The sequence below is a fragment of the Sycon ciliatum genome, chromosome 6 (assembly GCF_964019385.1).
Source record: "Sycon ciliatum chromosome 6, ocSycCili1.1, whole genome shotgun sequence".
In the NCBI taxonomy this organism is placed as follows: Eukaryota; Metazoa; Porifera; class Calcarea; order Leucosolenida; family Sycettidae; genus Sycon; species Sycon ciliatum.
Genome location: NC_088648.1, coordinates 23,883,682 through 23,902,398, shown reverse-complemented (window position 1 = coordinate 23,902,398; position 18,717 = coordinate 23,883,682). Strand labels below are relative to the sequence as shown.

At 45.2% G+C, this 18,717-nt stretch overlaps 1 protein-coding gene across 1 annotated transcript in view; it reads right to left on the bottom strand.

Moving 5' to 3' along the window:
* LOC135819746 (sushi, von Willebrand factor type A, EGF and pentraxin domain-containing protein 1-like) overlaps positions 1-18,230 on the bottom strand; it is a 23,366-nt gene extending 5,136 nt beyond the window's left edge. Inside the window, exons 1-12 of the mRNA XM_065333010.1 lie at positions 18,165-18,230; positions 17,436-17,507; positions 14,843-14,943; positions 12,032-12,136; positions 10,628-10,792; positions 8,711-8,896; positions 8,113-8,286; positions 3,811-3,984; positions 2,637-2,810; positions 2,079-2,267; positions 1,333-1,506; positions 983-1,156 (exon numbers count right to left, since the gene is read on the bottom strand). Of these exons, the coding sequence (XP_065189082.1) occupies positions 983-1,156; positions 1,333-1,506; positions 2,079-2,267; positions 2,637-2,810; positions 3,811-3,984; positions 8,113-8,286; positions 8,711-8,896; positions 10,628-10,792; positions 12,032-12,113 (1,492 nt within the window). The 5' untranslated portion in view covers positions 12,114-12,136; positions 14,843-14,943; positions 17,436-17,507; positions 18,165-18,230. The remainder of the gene's footprint in view (positions 1-982; positions 1,157-1,332; positions 1,507-2,078; positions 2,268-2,636; positions 2,811-3,810; positions 3,985-8,112; positions 8,287-8,710; positions 8,897-10,627; positions 10,793-12,031; positions 12,137-14,842; positions 14,944-17,435; positions 17,508-18,164) is intronic.
* Positions 18,231-18,717: the final 487 nt, after the last annotated feature.

Genomic DNA, 18,717 nt, shown 5'->3' with positions numbered 1-18,717 from the left:
GTACTGTGACTGCTCTTACTAACTCAGCCCAATAGGGATTATGCATACTGCAAATTTAACAGATCCACTCCTAAGCCTACTAAAACAGTCTTGATGCTGCAATTTAGGTTTGAGCTCCTGCTGAATACATAGAGTGTTGAACAGCCATTCTGTCGTGTCAAGGCCAGCTGGAGAGCGCAGTTATGGGGTGGTGGTTGACGAAAAATGTCTGATAATAGAGAGGTTCCGCACAATGTAATTTGAGGAATTTTCCATAAGCGGACGGGGAAGCCCTTTATTTCGCGAATTTGCACTCCACATACGGAAACTTTTCTCCATAGAGTACATAGGTAGGAGACTGATAACGGAGGTGCTCTGTAAGGATTGGGGTACAAATTCATTATTCTCGGCCTCGTCGTACACAGCCACGTTCAGATTTGCAAAGGGCAGCTACGTGACTGCAAAGCTATGTATGGCGTAATACAGATCCGCATGCAGTCCACGTAAGACATTCTGTAGATCGACTACATTCTTCGCTAATGTACTATTACGTTATGCGGAACCTTGATCACCACAGTATGTGTGCTAGGCGAACTCTCCGATTTTGCAGGTATGTTAGTTTTGTTGTTCAGATTGACTGTGGAAGCCTTCGAAAAGTTTCTGAAGGAAACCTTGAAACAGGTCCAAGCCCTCAAAATGGCCCACAAGCCACATGATTTTGTTCCCCGTGCAAATCCTGAAGTTTGCCCTCTTACTATGGTTGATAACTATGTTGTCTCTCAGTAAATGTTAGTGTCGCTTTCCTATTTGTATCGCCAACTTAAGTAGCTATGTTGATGGTGTCAACATCAAGGATCGATCATAAAACTTCTTGGGATTTATGAGAACAGCGCAGTATTAAATTAGAATGCGACGAGGATGTGAAACACTGCACATTGTTCATTGTTGACTGTTAATATATGTTCCAATCCCCTATTCCGACATTAACGTGCATGGCACTTACGCTGGCAGGTTGGTTGATGTGTGGACCAAACTCCGTTCGAAAGACATGTAGTTGACGGAAAACCAACCAATGTGAACCCTTTGATACATGTGTAGTTTCTAATTGCATTGACATTGTTATCACCCGGCGTTACGAGCCCATTTGTTGGATGCGTTAAAGGCAAACAAGTGACTCCTGAATGTGATGTACACACAAATATTGCACGGCATTGTCATTGGCGTAAATCTCTCAAACAACTCTAGAAATACATGAACCACAGTATCAAACTCCACTTTGGGACGATGGGGGGGGGGGGGGGGGGGTGGAAGAATCTGAATATTCACGCCAACATCAAATGTTATAACACTTACTTTGGCAGGTTGGTTCAGGTGCAGACCACACTCCATCCAGAACACATTTAGTTGTAGGCGAACCAACCAATGTGTATCCTTGGTTACAAGTGTATGTTCGAATTGCATCGAAATCGTGAGCTCCAGGTGACACTAGGCCATTCAATGGTTGAATCAAAGGCGAACAAGTGACTCCTGAAAGCAATACACAAATAAAAAACCGACAGAAACACTGTTATACGGCCAACCCCTCTCTGGTCTCGTGACATCTGAGCACACATTACTGTTCTGGAATTTAGGGCCGTCAGTGAAACGATACGACATTTTCTATCTGTTCTCCTCTCTAAAATTGGAATAGGGGTGATTCGAACACGATGCCAACAGGTTTTGGAAATATCAGACAAACCTCAGAGAAGAGGCTGAGTGAAATGGATAACAGTTTGAGTAATTGGAACCAAGGAACAATTGATCAAATACATAATATCAACAGGGCATCCCATCAGCATTTTCTCTCGATGCAATGTCATACTCAAAAAGTGAAACAATTATGCTATACCCATCGCAAATAATACTGAAAATAAATGGACACACTTCGGGCTTTTTCAGAACATCTTGACAGTTTCAGATCCACTGGTATACATTCAAGCCTTATCGTCAGGTGAAATACAGGCAAAAGCAAATGAACAAGGACAATGGATTAAGTACAACCTAGGCATACTCAAACCAGTTCGTAAAGATCACTTCTTTTGAAACATGACAGAGCTTACTCGTGCATGTTGGAAGAGATTTACTAGAAGGCCATTCTCCGCCCTTGTCACAGGTGATTACTGCTGCCCCTGTTCGCTGGTATCCTGGAAGGCATGATATGTTTGCTGTACCTCCGACCAAAAAACTAGAAGGCACTGTGCTGATGTAACCATTAGCTATCGACGGTGGAGCAGCTGGACATGTGATGTCTGTTAGGAGTTAAGCAGAAACAATTCACACACACACACACACACACACACACACGTACACACAAATGCACACGCACACGTACACGTACACACAAACACACACACACACACGCACGCACACACACGCGCACGCATGCACACAACTCAGATTAAAGCTATGCACTTACATATATTCAAATTGTCTTCCTGTCCAAAAAGTAGGCTCTGAGTAAAGCTTCTGAATTTGCTGAATTCTGACACCTGCTGAGAATATACATTCACAACTAAATCAAGCAAGAATGGCAGGGTGAGGGATGTGGCCTACTGTTAACAGTTTCAATGCGAAGTAGCTTTCATACGCACCGCTACTTTGCACTTCATGACACTTACGTTGGCAAGTTGGCGGAGGTGCAGACCAAACTCCTTGCAGTAGACATATAGTTGTGGCAAATCCCACCACTTTGAAACCTTCATTACAAGTGTAGTTTCGAATTGCTTGGAAATTGTTATGACCAGGCGAGACTGAACCATTTCTTGGATGTGTCAAAAATGAACAAACGACTCCTGAAAGATACAAAGAACAGTGACTTAGGGTCAGAGAACAGCAATCGAGATAGTTTGCCTTGTGATTGCTCAGTACATGATCCTTATGCTCAGAATTCAATGCTTGTTCTGCACATCAACAAACGACACTGGACCTGGAGACGGAACATCTTTTCAATTCATAATGAACTGAAAAGTGACCAAGGAACTACAAGCTACGCTATAAATAACACTGCCAGTTGCATGACAATCGGCTCATGTTGTAACATTGCACGACACTGACCAACGGTTATAGCGAACTTTGTAGTTCATCGGTCCTTTCTTTACTATAAATTGATCATTGGCTCTCCAACCGAGACCATGTGCCATTACTTCTGTTAGGACCGGCACAGTCACAATTAGACGATCGGAGCAAGTCGACAACGACAAGGAATCTCAAAGGTTCGGTATAGGATAAGGTAAGGCAAGCAAGACAAAGACCAGGCAAGGCAAGCAGGACAAGGCTAGACAAGGCTAGAAGGGGTAGAAGGGGCGAGCAAATGTTCCAACAAGAGCTTATCTAGGGCCTGGGTAGCTATGGAGATAAATGTGCTAAAGCGCGAGTCCAGCTACCCAGGCCAAAGAAAGAAAAGATTAGGAAAAGCAACAAGGGTGAGTACGAGGCTGTGAAGGTGAGTACGTCAAGTGAATGTGAGTGCGCGCCCGAAAAGGTGAGTTCGCGCCTGTAAAGGTGAGTGCGAGAGTAAAGGTAAGTTCGCGCCTGAAAAGGTGAGTACGAGAGTGAAAGTGAGTGCGCGCCCGAAAAGGTGAGTTCGCGCCTGTAAAGGTGAGTACGAGAGTGAAAGTGAGTGCGCGCCCGAAAAGGTGAGTACGAGAGTGAAAGTGAGTGCGCGCCTGTAAAGGTGAGTTCGAGGGTGCGAGTGCGTACGAGTGTGCGAGTCGTGAACCTAACACTTCATATTAAAGGCGACAATTATTCACATACTACTAATCCAGTGTTCTCACTCTACAGAAGGCTTACTTGCACATGTTGGCGTTGGGTTTGATAACGTTCCATTCGTCAAACACACAGTGACACTGCTTCCCGTCAGTTTATAGCCTTTGTTGCATGCAAAGACGGTCACACCATTAGGAGAAGTAGAACTGCTAACAATTAAACCATTGGAAGGTGGGCTGGGAACAGCGCAGGATATCACTAAACGAAACACAAAAGAACGAGAAAAGACCAATTTTCATGAGCTGGTTTATAGCCGACCAACAACTTTACCAACGACATCCAACAATGCTATGCCACGCCAGTTATCACAGAGCGATAGGTCGCCTTTCTTCGGGATTGGCACTAGCCCAGCATCTTTCCATGCCTGCGGAACCTGACTCTCACGCAATATCTGGTGAATAAGGCAGAGAAGGGTTAGATGAAATTGCGCTCCAGCATGTTTAACCATTTCAGGTAAGATACCCGACTCTCCAGGTGCCTTGTTGTTAGCTAGGCGGCTGATAGCGCGTGAAAATTCCACAGCAGTACGAAGCTCGGCAAGTTCATCAGCCACAGGCCGTTGTTTCAGACTGGAAAATACAGTTGGATCATACTGACTCTGTACGTTGAGAACAGTGTCAAAGTGGCCACCCCAGCGGGAACACTGGGCGTCAACCGACCTTCATAAATTTCCATCGGCATCCTTGATGTTGGGGATAGTGATAGGGCATAAGCCTTTGAACCTGCGTTGGATCGATCGAATAGACGACCAAACAGTGGCACCATGACATGCTAGTCTGCCGATTTCCGTCAGAGCTGCAACACCCACAAGCCAATTAGTCTTGGCACGACGCACTTCCGCTCGGGTCTTGGGCCGGGTGGTTTTAAACTTGGCATGATCCGAGCTACTGCCAGATGCAACGCACTTGTTGTATGCCAAGCGGCGTTCCGTAATCAGAGGCGTCAGCACATCCTGTTGCTCATAGAACCAGTCTGGTTGATTTCGGCGAGCATACTCAAGAACCTCCCTTCCAGCGTTGGTTAGACCAGTCTGTACAGAGTTCCATTGCTCCTCCAGTGGGGCGGTAGAGTCAAAACCCTCAATGTTGGAAGCTACTGCATTCTGAAACCGCTGCACATTCTCTTCGGTGGGCGTCCGTTCCACCGTCGTCATAGCAGGGGTCGGTTTCAGCAGTCCCACATTGAAACGTCTACGTATTGGTGCCCTGGGCTGGTGGTGTAGTTTCAGCTGGTGGAGCCTCAGGGTGAGACAAACTAACCGGTGGTCAGACCTAACATCACCAGCTACATGACAATCGGCTCATGTTATAACATTGCACGGCACTGGCCAACAGCTATAGCGTACTTTGTAGTTCTTTGGTCCTTTTCGTTACTGTAAAGTGACCATTGGCAACCGAGACCATGTGCCATCACTTTATAATTATTATTGCACCCACTTTGGTTAATAACACATAGTACTCTCTCTCTCTCTCTCTCTCTCTCTCTCTCTCTCTCTCTCTCTTATCGGCTACGGCCATCTTGAGAATAAAGATAATAATAATAAATCAATGTGGGAGTATTACAAGTAACGAATTTGAATTTGATGATGTGTTTCATGGAAATGATGCAACGGATGGAAAGGTTGCAGGCTCGAGGGAATATTGACAGTTATGAGTCTTTGAGATCTTAGGAGAGAGTAAACGAGTTGAAGATATCATTTGTAATCGCAGAAGGAAGTGTGATGGAGCGTACATAAGGCGGTAAGCACTTCCAGTACACACTGGCAGCGTTAATTAGTGAGTCGCATGATGCTTTGCTTCTTCTTCTGGGTACACTATTTGTCAGTTAGTCAATGTGATGGTAGTCATCCTGGCCTCCATTTCTAGAATGTTCAAAAGCCCAGTTGCCAGGACCGTAAAGTTGCGGAGCTGTCCATTTGCCTTATTCTCAGCATTTTGTCCAGTGGCTGAATGGCACACCCCTAAAAAGTGTTAAAAGAGGTGCTCACCGGACAGTGTCCTCCTCAGCGTAGTCATGCCCAACTGATGAGTGGTGAATTGCATGAATCTCGTGCATTGATCAAAGGGAAAGTGGTACTGCATTGAAGTCTTGACAAGTTGAAGGCACGTTACAGACTTCTCGTCTGATCATTGTCAAAGTATCGATCACTACTAGTACAGTCCGTGTCGTCTATAAGGTTGGCGGCTATAGTAATATACCGGCTATAGCGATCAATTTCTCGAATTCAATTCATTTGCCATAACTAAGTATACACAGTTATCTCGAATAGTTATAATCGTCTATTGTAATATATCGCCTATAGTGATCAAATTCAAATTTCAAAAGACCTTCATTACATTATGTTTGCATCCGTTCTAGTGATTGATGTAAAATCAAGTGGTGTCAGAGGAGAACAGAGTGTTACTTTTTCGTGAAGGACTTTGTCCAGTGTTGTTTGGTCAGTTCTGCTTATACAAGTTACCAAATATGCCTCCATCGTGAGGAATTGCTGATGTTATGCGTCAGGAGCTGTAGCCAGCTGTACAGTGCGTACGTGCGCGGCGCCCTGAGTCATTTGACACCCCACTCGCATACATTGCATGCAGCATCGGTCATAGTAATATATCGCTTATAGTGATAAAATGCTCAAAATCAAACACCAACGCTATATTCAATACTGACTGAGCTTCATAAAGCGACATGTTATTCACATATTCTTATCAACCACCACACCACACCGCTGCGCTCTCCGGCCGACCTCAACATGTTGCCAGAGCACACCATCAGCAAAACAACACTTCAGGTACTTTGATCCTTTAGACAGCAGCAGGATCTCGTCAGTGAAGGTTGATAATGTAGAATGGCTAACAGATGGTGAACTTTACCTTTTTGTAGCAAAACGGGGGAAACATAATGGCGCATCTTACTTACCCCTCTTGATCATACGTATTGGCGCCAGTCAATTCGCAGCCAATGGTGGAGACGAGGAGACTGATGAAAAACGACTGAAACTCGGCAGCGACATTTCAGGAAGATTCGGAATAGCTGTGATGCAGTGATTTCAACTACAGGCGGATGTCAAACCATGGCGCAGGGTCTAGAGCGAATGCCCCATGGGCCTCTCGAATGATACTTTGTGAGCATGTGTTTGTCACTTCGTCACTTCATTGCTAAGGGCCGGGTTCCACTGCGGCTCCGCTGCCCCGCTGCTCGTCTTTCGCGGCTTGAAACGTCATCATTACCATAGTGACCGCGGCTCGAGCTGGAGCGGCGAGTCCGCGGCTCACCGCGAGCTTTTGCTACGATTCTTGACCAAAAACTGCGAGCCGCGGTCGCGGCTCGACCTGTTTCCCGTACTTTGCATTGTTTTGTACGCCAGAATTTTATAATTCAAATTTTAATTCGTTGCGCAGGCCAGAACACGAGGATTTGTTTGATTTCGCGCGCGCGCGCGCGCAGGCAGGTGAAACGTCATCAAAAAGTGTGGACCACGACCGCGGTACCGCGAATGGCGAGTGACAGTGGAACCGCGCTGCTCCGCTGCATGCAGCCAAGTGCCGCGGAGCAGCGGAGCCGCGGAGCCGCAGTGGAACCCGGCCCTAAGCGACGGCATTATCATGGCAACAGAAGAATGGCTGTGACGTGACAATGGTGAGGTCTGTGCCGTGTGGTGAGGGAGTGGATGGCGTGAATGCCCCAGGGGCCTCTCGCGTTGCTACTTGCCGTGCTATGTTGCGCCATCTATCGAAGTCACACCTGGCTATCACTACATGACTGTACTCTCACTAACACCCTTTATATTACTAGTATCCTCAGCATAGTCTATCAGTATCGCCTTCGCTTAGTGTCGCGCATGTGAGCACGCTGGAATCAGCAATGCACTGGCCAACACCCCCGCACGACCAAACCCAGCCGGCTTTCTAGATTCTGGGGTGTTTAGGTCCAGATTACGTCATTGCGCCGTCATCGTGCCTTTCGTGTCTAATATGCGCCTTTGCGTTTCCCCCTTTTTGCGCCTAAGATGCGCCATTATGTGACCCTTTTTTGCTACAAAAGGGTGAAGTTCACTATCTGTAGCCATTCTACAATATCAAATTTCACTGACGAGGTCCTGATGATCGAAACAGCTGCTGTCTGAAGGAGCAGAGTACCAACTGAAGTGTCGTTTTGCTGATGGTGTGCTGTGGCAACGTGTTGAGGTCGGCCGGAGAGCGCAGCGGTGTGGTGTGGTGGTTGATAAGAATCTGGACAAGGCCGAATGCTGCTGCTTACCCCTCTATATTATCAACATACTACATGTAGAATATTTTAATTTATTTGAGTTTTCTCACTCTAAAGAAGCCTTACTTGCACATGCTGGCGTTGGGTGTGATAAATCACCATTAGTCGAGCACACAGTGACACTGCTGCCCATCAGTTCATAGCCTTTATTGCAGGCAAAGACCGTCACACCAGCAGGAGATTTAGAGCTGCTAACAATAAAGCCATTGGAAGGTGGGCTGGGCAAAGTGCAGGATATCACTGAAGGCAACACCAAAGATCAAGACAATGCAACTTTCACGACCTGGACGACAGGCCATTGAAAGTGAGTACCTATGTATATCTAAACCCTTTTTCGAAAATGCACTTTGCTACAGGTAGGTATGTTCCTTGAAGAGCAACATGTTCACATTCCACACTGTGTCACTGTTCATGAGAGTATGGTAGGTGACAGATGACAACCAGACAGTAGACACAAATGCACACACACACAACATATACATGCACACACACAAACACACACAAACACGCACATACACACACACACACACTTTGAGAGAGAGAGACAGAGAGAGAGAGAGACACAGAGAGAGGGAGAGAGAGAGAGCGAGAGAGAGAGCGAGAGAGAGTTGAAGGTATGATGTGTGTGGGGGGGGGGGGGTGGGGGGAGGGTAACTGATCTTACATGTGCATGATGGAAGAGAATCTCTTGTTGGCCATTGTCCACTAGTACCACAGGTGATTGCTGCTGCCCCTGTTCGCTGGTATCCTGGAAAGCATGATATGTTTGCTGTACCTCCAATTGTAAAGCTAGAAGGCACTGTACTGAAGTGACCATTAGCAATTGATGGAGTAGCTGGACATGTGATGACTGTTGGCAATTTAGCAAAAACCAATCACACGCACAGACCACACCATGTTTGAACATTCACCATTCCCCCTTAGTATTTAGATATGGAAGGAAAGAAAAAAGTTCAAAAAGGTCATTGTGCAATGACGTAAGGTGTACCTAAACACCCCAGAATCTAGAAAGCCAGCTGGGTTTGGTCATGTGGGGTGTTGGCCAGTGCATTGCTGATCCCAGCGTGCTCACATGCATTACTGATGCGTTACTTGCTTGGCAATCTGCAATGGACTTATTTGTATAATCATGGTTCTTTGACTTATTGGGCGAGGTAAACTATTCAACGAATGAGTGTTTTTGGCTCCCATGTATAAAGCATGTCACAGCTAACAAAATGGGAAGAAGAGGCTGGTGTGATTTCGTCGATGCTTGGGGAATTTTGTGTTACTTCGTACGCGCGAGCTCGCACTGGTGCTTTCGTGCAGGTTTGGTGAGTGTAAGGTTCTATGGAATTCTTGTGTGGTCTGGATGGCAGTCATGAATCAGTCAAGTGAGAATTCAAGTCGCCAGGAAAAGCGAGAGCTCCCAAATAGGGCACAACCCACAATCCTCCAATTATCGTCGAATTCGCACCAACCTCGTCTTCATTATGTTGTCCGCAGGGAGAGCATTCGAATTAGATCGTTTTGGAGGCAACAGCCTTGTGACTGGCCAACGGTCCTCGGCGTTTATTCAGCACCTCCCTGAGCGACACTGACTCACGCTGCTATCTGGTGTTCAGGAAGTGTTTGTCGCTATGGAAACGGAGTATCTCTGTAAGGTTGATGGTTTCATCTGGAAAGCACTATATGTGGTGCTTTTCAGATCCAATTTTCCTCAGCCTACTCAAGCTCCCCACTTACGGGGGGGGGGGGGGGGGGAATTTCCCGAACCACGACTTGCTTTTTCGCAGGTCACGCGAGTGGAAGGTTCGATGGACTTCCAGTGTGCTCAGGATGGCAGCTGTGAGTCAGTCAAGTGAGACAGGGAGTGGAAAGCAGTGATTGACAAGCTCGATTCCTGCTTCCAAAGGGGAAAGATGTTTTTTCCAACAGTGCTGCGATTGCAGGTAAGGCACCCGCTCCACGGCATGAGGCTAACAAACAGTGTAGCTGAATGAAATGCAACCACATGATTCACATTTGCACCCTGCACCAGATCGCATCCCGGTGTCAGCCAGTCGTGGCCACGGTTCGGCGTTGCATGGCCGTCCAGGGTCTGATTTCACGGAGTAGTGTAAAGGCTGCTGCGAATGCATGCTTTGGGTCTTTGTAGTACCCACTGACGGGCCATTAGAATGAATTAACATACAGTTGCACTTGGTGAAATCCGACCCAGAGTGCATATTTGGCGGCCTCAACGAGCATGCCCTCGTCGGCCTGGAAAGGGAACGAATGTGGCAGGATGCACATAATTATGTTAAATGCAATGGTGCAATCTGAACTAGTCCAGGGCGCCAGGTTTGCGCTTTGGGTGGGAACGAGCCAGCCGCAATACTAAAGTCATCTTAGATGACCACCATGTAGTACGTAACCGCAGTAATATAACAGTTTGCGTACAGGGCAGCAATGCATTGCTAACCTGTACGCTTTAGTCTCTGTTGAGCTCTGGTACATGTGATGGTTGATCGTCCACATTAAAAAGAGATAAAGGAAATACCGCAAGAGAAATGATGACCACTATGTGATTTGTAGAAAACCCCTGAAAGCTATCACTCACCCTGACAAGAAGGTAACCTTGACCAGATTAGTCCCTTCATACAAATCACGTCTTGTGGACCGACAAGTTGATGACCGGACATACAGTTGACGTTCACTGAGTCACCGATAAGCCGAGACGTTGTGTTGAATATAGCCTGCGATATAGTTAGGGCTGGACATGCAACTGAACAGACACACCAATCGAGCAGCAACAGATGCGCAATGATGAGGCCACTGTACACAGAAAACCCTGCCCCTTAGGCGATACGATTGCTCTCAAATGAAAGTTCCCTCTAATCTTCCTACGAAGCATGGATCGCCCCGTAATAATCCCAGTGTGCAGAGAGATAACTTGTACCATAACCACTTCACACAGCGAACTGGGCATGGTCGCGTGGGGTGTAGAACAGTGCATTATATTTTCCAGCGTACTCACATCTACGTAATAGTGCAAAGGAAACTACTTGAAACAATTATTACATGGACAAGTACCGTAAAGTACCGCCAGAGTGCCCCGTCTTGCGAGAGCGCCCCGTCTTGCGAGAGCGCCCCACCTTGATTTTACAGCCAAGGGAAGAAAATCGTATGGCAGAATGCTACTAAGTTTGAGCGATGTTAGAACCTTCATGTACACACTTGGTATGCTTTTAGGTGGAGCTCGAAGGTAAACTGGGTACGGATTGGCTGCACAATGTGCAATGTTTGCACAAGATCTGTGTCGTATAACCTACAGACAGGGATCCACCTCAACAAGGCGGCCACGAAAGGACGAAATGGTGGGGCGCTCTGGCGGTACTTTACGGTAAAAGTAAAGACGAGGAGACACCAGTCGTAAAATGGCAATGAAAAATATCAATTGTGCACTCATAACCATGTATAAAACAATGAAACAATTCCAGAACGTTTTTTCGTGACTATCATCAGTGGAACATCGTCACATAGTAAGAACCACTAAAACAACCAGTTGTAATATTATAGGTAAAATAATATGAAAAGAAGCGTGAGAATGAAGCAGCTCGCGGTTATGCATAACGCGTGTAGTGTGAACTTATGCAGTGGGTCTGAGAATGGAATACTATGTGATTTGGAATTATTCTATCGGGAATTGGGTGGTTTTGCACCGGTATCGGAATCAAAGAAAATGGTGTGTACGGCCCCATTGCGTGCTGCAGCCGAGGAATGTGCGGACAAACCCGCTCAACGGAGAACATTTTCACTATCCCGAAAACACATGAGGTCTTTCAGAGATGAAAAAGAACAATGATATTATCATCATCACTCGGCCAGATAAATATACTCAAGAGCCTTGTAGGTGTAATTTTAGGTGCCTGGTTTCTCTACCGGAATCACCGAAATGAAAGTTACACCGAAAATTACATATTTTACAGTAATAGGAGGCGCTGTCCGAATGACCGGTACTTACGATTACATGTGTAGTTAGAGAGAGCACCGGTACAAAATGTTAGCCCTTCACAGACCGGATTTGGTGTCTTAGAACAGCTCATGGAACAGAAGGATTCGTTGAGATCTGCATAAACCAAGACAAGCAACAAAGAATGAATCGTTATAGCAATATTATTATACAGGTGAGGCATTGCATATACAAGTAAATGGAGTCATTTGGTTTGGTAGAAAATAATCATTATAAGGGTAATATCGTTATAGAGGTTCTCGTTATAAGGGTAGGTCGACTGTACTGTCTTTATGATCGATGATGGTCTCTTAACTTGGCTGTGCATTATACTGAGGATGTACCTTGAATTGCGCAAACAGTGCTAACAAAAGAGGGTGCACATTGTACTCAAGTTATATATAGTGAATGTATCAACAGTCGAAACGGTGTGCTGGGCCTCGAACCGTCACGCTTGTATCGGTTTGTGCGTCCACACGGTTTGCGAATGGCCCGACAATGTTTATTATGTGAGTAGTATTGTGGTATGGAGTTTTTTCTTCAACTATAACCTGACTGTGATTGGTCCTTCAAAGACAATATTGGACACATAATAAACTTTTGCGGATCCTTTAATCCCGTGCTGACCGGCGAAACCGATGCAAACGGAGACCAGCTCGAATCATGTCCTGATCATGTGGCCCCACAAAGCGGAAAACTGGCCGGGCGTTGTCGTGTAAACACTGCCTGAAATATGCTTTGTTGGTGACTAAGCTCAATTGCGATCGGTTAGGCCCATTGCCAATACCTCCGTTTGTGAGACCTTACAATTTTGAAACAGGTAGTCGACATACCTTTATAACGATAACCTCTATAACGATAACCTCTTTAACGATATTACCCTTTTTATGATATTTTTCTGTCAAACCAAATCACTCCATTGACTTTTGTATACAATGCCTTACCTCTTTAACAATAATAATAATTATTATTTATTTTGTTAAAAGAGCCGTCAGATGCGAAAAGGGTGCTTATGGCATCACACAGCAAATCGAGTAAAGTGCGTCAGAGTGACAGGCTGTCATGTACCTGTCTCGTGCATAAGTGAATCTTGACGTGACGTCATTTTTCGATCATTGCGGCGTGAGTGTGCATCACACAGCGCGGTTATGTACACTAGCGCACTGCTGAGACTCCCCGCGTTCCGTAGATACTTCAACCGGCCTGATACGGCAAATCACGGCGGAGTTACATAAAAAAACTTTCTTTTTTTGGTGGCGCAGTTCTCACGAGCTCCGCGCTCTGATTTTGAACGAAATTATGTTGTCTCCTGGCCTGCTTGACTTCTCTATTCTATTATAATTTCAAGATAAGCTGGCAGTCTTACTTTACTGTGTATGAGGCTTTAGCCAAAGTTCTTCAGGACATGGATGTAGAATTTGTTGGCGACTCCCACTCAGAGTGCGAGCCAGACGAGGTATTTGACCCGAGCGAAAGTGCAGCACCCGAAAACAGCAATGCAATTTCTGATGAAGAAGAGGGCAATGCAGGACCAGTCGAAATCAACGTTGCTGAAGTTACGGAGCTCTTTTTTGGCGGCCCATCTTCCCAGGAGCAAGCGTGTGCTGGTGCGGCAACAGCAACAGCAGCTCCTGTGCAAGCGAATCAGGAGAGCAACTCTTCTGCAACTTAGACCGTAAAAGTGGCCAAAATTCGGGATACTAAATTGACGATATCTTCATGATGTTCACTAGTTTGAGGGAAAGAGACAAACGGGAAAAGTCTGAAGAAAAAATTGACTGTCACCTTCAGGACTCGAACCAGGGACCCTCGCTTGTAGCTATCGATGCTCTAACCACTGAGCTATGGTGTAGTCGTCATCCCAGCAGAGACTGTTCAACATTTTCTTCAGACTTCGTAAGTCACACTTCCTGTGAATCCACACAGGCGGGTGGGACGCAGCCCTCACTGTACCCACACACTTCACGTACACTCTAGCACGCGGGGAGCCCCAAGTCATAAAAAATTCAAACGGGAAAAGTCTGAAGAAAAAATTGACTGTCACCACCAGGACTCGAACCAGGGACCCTCGCTTGTAGCTAGCGATGCTCTAACCACTGAGGTATGGTGCAGTCGTCATCCCAGCAGAGACTCTTCAACATTTTCTTCAGACTTCGTAACTCACATTTCCTGTGAATCCACACAGGCGGGTGGGACGCAGCCCTCAATGTACCCACACACTTATTCTTCATGATGGGCTTGGATTTTTGAGTCTGGTTTTTTGGAGGTGAAGCATAAAAGCCTATAGATTTTGCCTCAGTCCTTATCTCAATTTGACCAAAATATGCCATAAGCACCCTTTTCACATCTGACGGCTATATTGCTATAATCATATTACCCCTATAAATGATATAAAATGGATTGACCACTCGTCATTTTTCCATTTTATAACGATATCTAGCAGGGAATATGTGGAGTCCGATATCCAAGCAGGGCAAGCTTCACTTGATACGTGGCTGGGATGTGACGAAATAAAATGGGAGCACCAGTGATGCCTTGCTGTGTCCATATTGTGCATGGAACATGCATAAACGTACGCAAAAAATGAACAAAAACCATTAATTATGACGTACATATATGAAATGAGCCAGTACCCTTGTAACAATATTAACCTTTCAACGATATTTCTTGGTCTAATCCAAATATCCTTATACGGGTAGGTCGACTGTACCGGTTCTTGTCGGGGGATTGAGTGCACACTCAACGGAAGTACTGGTACATTTCACTAATGAAGCAAATCGTTTTCACAGTGGTAAAAGGAGAGAATGGTGATGTGAAACTTACGATGGAGCGGATGTCTTTTCAAATAGTTGAATTCTACAATATCCCTTCTTGGGAGGAGGGCACATAGCCGATAATCAGATATGTTGTTATAACGGATATCACTGTGCAAACAATCAGAGTAGATATGAAGATGGTTTCAACTGTTACTTAAGGAACGGGTAAGTAAACTTGCGTATAGCAGATTGTCATTGGAACGAGAGCAACTGTGCTGTCAATCTAACAAAATCATTGATTTAACTAAAACGTTTCTGAATAGCCGCCATAAAGAGGCGTTTGGTGCTACTTTTTTCTCTAGAAAGAGGATAAGGGACTCTAAAGCTGTGTAAACTCACAATGCAATAACTTTCTCTCTCTCTCTCTCTCACACACACACACACTCACATACACACTCACACACACACACACGCACACACACACACACACACACACACACACACACACACACACACACACACACACACACACACACTCGCACACACACACACTCTCTGTCTCTCTCACACACACACAAACACACACACACACACACACACACACACACACACACACACAATCTGTCTTTCTCTTTCTCGGGTCTCACACATATGTGTTTTTCGCGTCCAAATGTCACATTCAAATGTCGTACTTTGACAGTTTACAATCATTGTTGTTAAAGTTTTACATTTCAAAACACTATGTAAAGCAGTAATAGTGCCGCCGTCATAACCATGCAAGTAAACGTGTATACAGCTGCAGCTGGTGTTTGCATGTGTTTGCAGAACCGCTTTCCTGTTCCCGTCATGACTGGAGTTTACGGAACTTACATTCCATTCCATATAAGTGTGCACTCTTTTCCAGTCAAAGGGCCAGTGTGCACTCTTTTCCATCCAGTCAAAGGGCCATTGTGTATGCCCCATGGATTCTACATGACATGTAGAGTCCATGGGGCATACACAATGGCCCTTTGACTGGAAAAGAGTACACACTGGCCCTTTGACTGGAAAAGAGTGCACACTTATATGGAATGGACTGTAGGGTAACAGTGAACGTTTTCACACTCATTTCTCCCGAGCTTGCTAAGCATGTCTCGTATTCGCCACAAAACAGTCACTATATAATTATGTACAGTGAAGGTCTTTGCCCCCCCCCCCCCCAAGGAAGGGCACATTTTTCATAGGCATTACTTGACTTTTGACAAACTCACAACTGCCGTTCAGAGCACACAAGAGAAGTCCGTTTAACCTTCGACTCAGCAAGCCCTCAAGAAGGCACTACTCCCTGCTGAACACAATGTTTTGGGGAAATCACCAATCATCCTAGAAAGTTGTCGCCAAAGAAGTCACTTCCACTTCTTCGTAGAATTGCAGTGTGTTGAAGAAGGTGGCTGCTCCAAACGTTGGAGCCAGCGCTTCGCACAGAGTGACTGGCAGTTTGTTTTTACTCATGGCTGCTGTCTGGCGTCTACATATGCATTGTCTCGAGACAAAACTCCATGTGTGACACTGACTCACTGACTCACCCTGATGCATAGTTTTAAAGTACAAAAAAAAGAAATATCTGGTGTTCCCGATTTATTTGTTGTGCTGGAAACGGGAGATGGAATGTCACCGTCAATTAGTATCCCTAGTGATGTTTTGGCCTCAGGAGCCCAACATTAATCAATGCTCTGAGAACACAAGTTTCTGTGGCATACTTAAGCTTAACCCTTTGAGAGCCGATTGAAAATTTCAAAATTCTGCATTATTTTCATGTTCTTTGGGACGTAACTTCAGTTCTACTCACTCAATCTTCACAATCTTGGGCTTCCAGGGAAAGGTCTCCGCGAGAGGAAGAGACTGAGATTAACTGATGAGGGTGAATTCCCTGAAACAATATGTTTGAGTAGGGAGTGGTACTTTCTTGCAGGTTTGCGAAGTGGATGGCCCTGGAATTCTTCTCATATAATGCAGACATGGGTCGTGGGTCAGTCAAGTTGTAGTCAGTCTGAAGGAAACGCATACCCCACCGTTTGGAGCTTCAGTGAACAGAAAATAGAGCTTTACCTGTGGCATGACTAAGTTACTGGTGAGAAATTACCCCATTTTGTACTTCAAAGTGTCAATAGTCAAACTGCGGCAATTTCGATGACATGGAGGTAGTGCAAGTAGCAATTAGGGACCCACTGCAAAGTAGGTCCCGAAGAGACTGAATTTTGGTACCTACTTTGCAGGCCCTTTGGGACGAAATGTTTCCTGCGCCACTATATTGGTTTCTGAAACGGTGACCTGTTTTTGAGCTCGAGGGGCTGCGCAGCACATTCACAATTTGGCATAGGGAAAATATTCAACATTAAGTGTGTGTGTGTGTGTAATTGCCAAAGGGCTATGAGGAGGCTAAGACTTGGGACACATATTTTGTTGGTAAGGTGTGTTGGTTTGAATTTGTATGTTAGAGAGAGAGGGAGAAAGAGATATAGAGATAGATTAAGGGAGAGAATGAGAGAGAGATAGGTAGAGAGAGATTACAGTATAAAGTCTGTGAGAGCATCTTATTGTAACACGCCTGGCTCATGTGCTTAGTAGTCGTTGCAGCATATATAACAGCTTATGAAAAGTCACAGAAGGATAAAGCTCACAGTATCTGAAGATTAACAAGCTGTTTCAAACCATTATTAGGAAGGACTGTTAATTGATTGCCCTCTAATAGCCTGCACAAAACAAAATGCAAAACTTGGTCTCAGAAGGCCATAAAGCAGCCAGCAAAGCATATTTACTTCGTATTCCAGCACATTTGTGAAAATTTTGATCAAAGTCCCTGGCTTGAGCACTCTGCATCTCTCTCATCAAATATTTGAGTATTCAAATGATTTCGAAAGGAGCGTCAGCACCGACGCAACGCACACAGTCAAGTAAAGACAATTTACTTTGCGACCCCTGACCCATAATATGTGGCCACCTTCAGCAAACACTCTGTTCAATTCCGAAGTCTGCAGCTCACTCTTCAAGAATGCATAAAGCTCGTATGAAGAACCAGATGAGGGTCGAGCATCTGCCGACAAGGTCGCGGCAGTGTATTCCCTAACAATCTGCCTTAGACAAGCTGCTCCATATCTAAAAGAGACATATTGCGGAATGAAAAGATCATTAATAATTCTAAGTGTGTCTAACTAACTGGTCACCTGGAGACCTCTGCGCGTCTTACAATGTCCCTGGTGTTTGGTATCACTCTTAGCAGGGTACAGAGTCCATTTCTTCCCGACTGACATGCTGGACCGGTAATACCTCTAACAAGCATCCACGAATTGTGCTTATTGTATTGCATAGCACTGGACAAACCCAGATTATAACGTAGAAAAGGAACTTACAATTCCGTTAGGTTTGTAAGGCTGTCAAGGACGTTAGCCGGTAATCTCGTCAACTTATTATCGCTTAACAACCTGAAAAAGCCCGAAAAAAAGAATCTGGATGTTGGTTATACAAGGTGGTCAACATGCATTGCACAACACGCAAACCCCAACCATATTCATTTTGTACTTTGAAAATCAACATAATTTTGCGAATCTACCCTTTTTCAGCATCACTTTTCAAGGATGATGATGTAAAATTGGCCTAACCAATCCTAGAGGAAGGGAATCATCCTCTCCAATCCACCATCGCGATATTGACATAGGTACGAGATGAAACAACTAAAAAATCCACAAGAACAATGTACGCCCATTGCCGCGCTGAGTTTGGTTTGAGAATTTTCTATTAAAGAGGAACTGTCACCAAAACATTTCTTTGTCATATCTTGTAGTTCTTCGGCTCCTGATTACGATGGTGTACTTTATTTTTCCCTGTGATGATCGGAAGTGGGTGAACACTTGAAAAGAAGGTTGCCAAAATTGTCCCGAAGGACCGAGTGACGTCACACTGGAC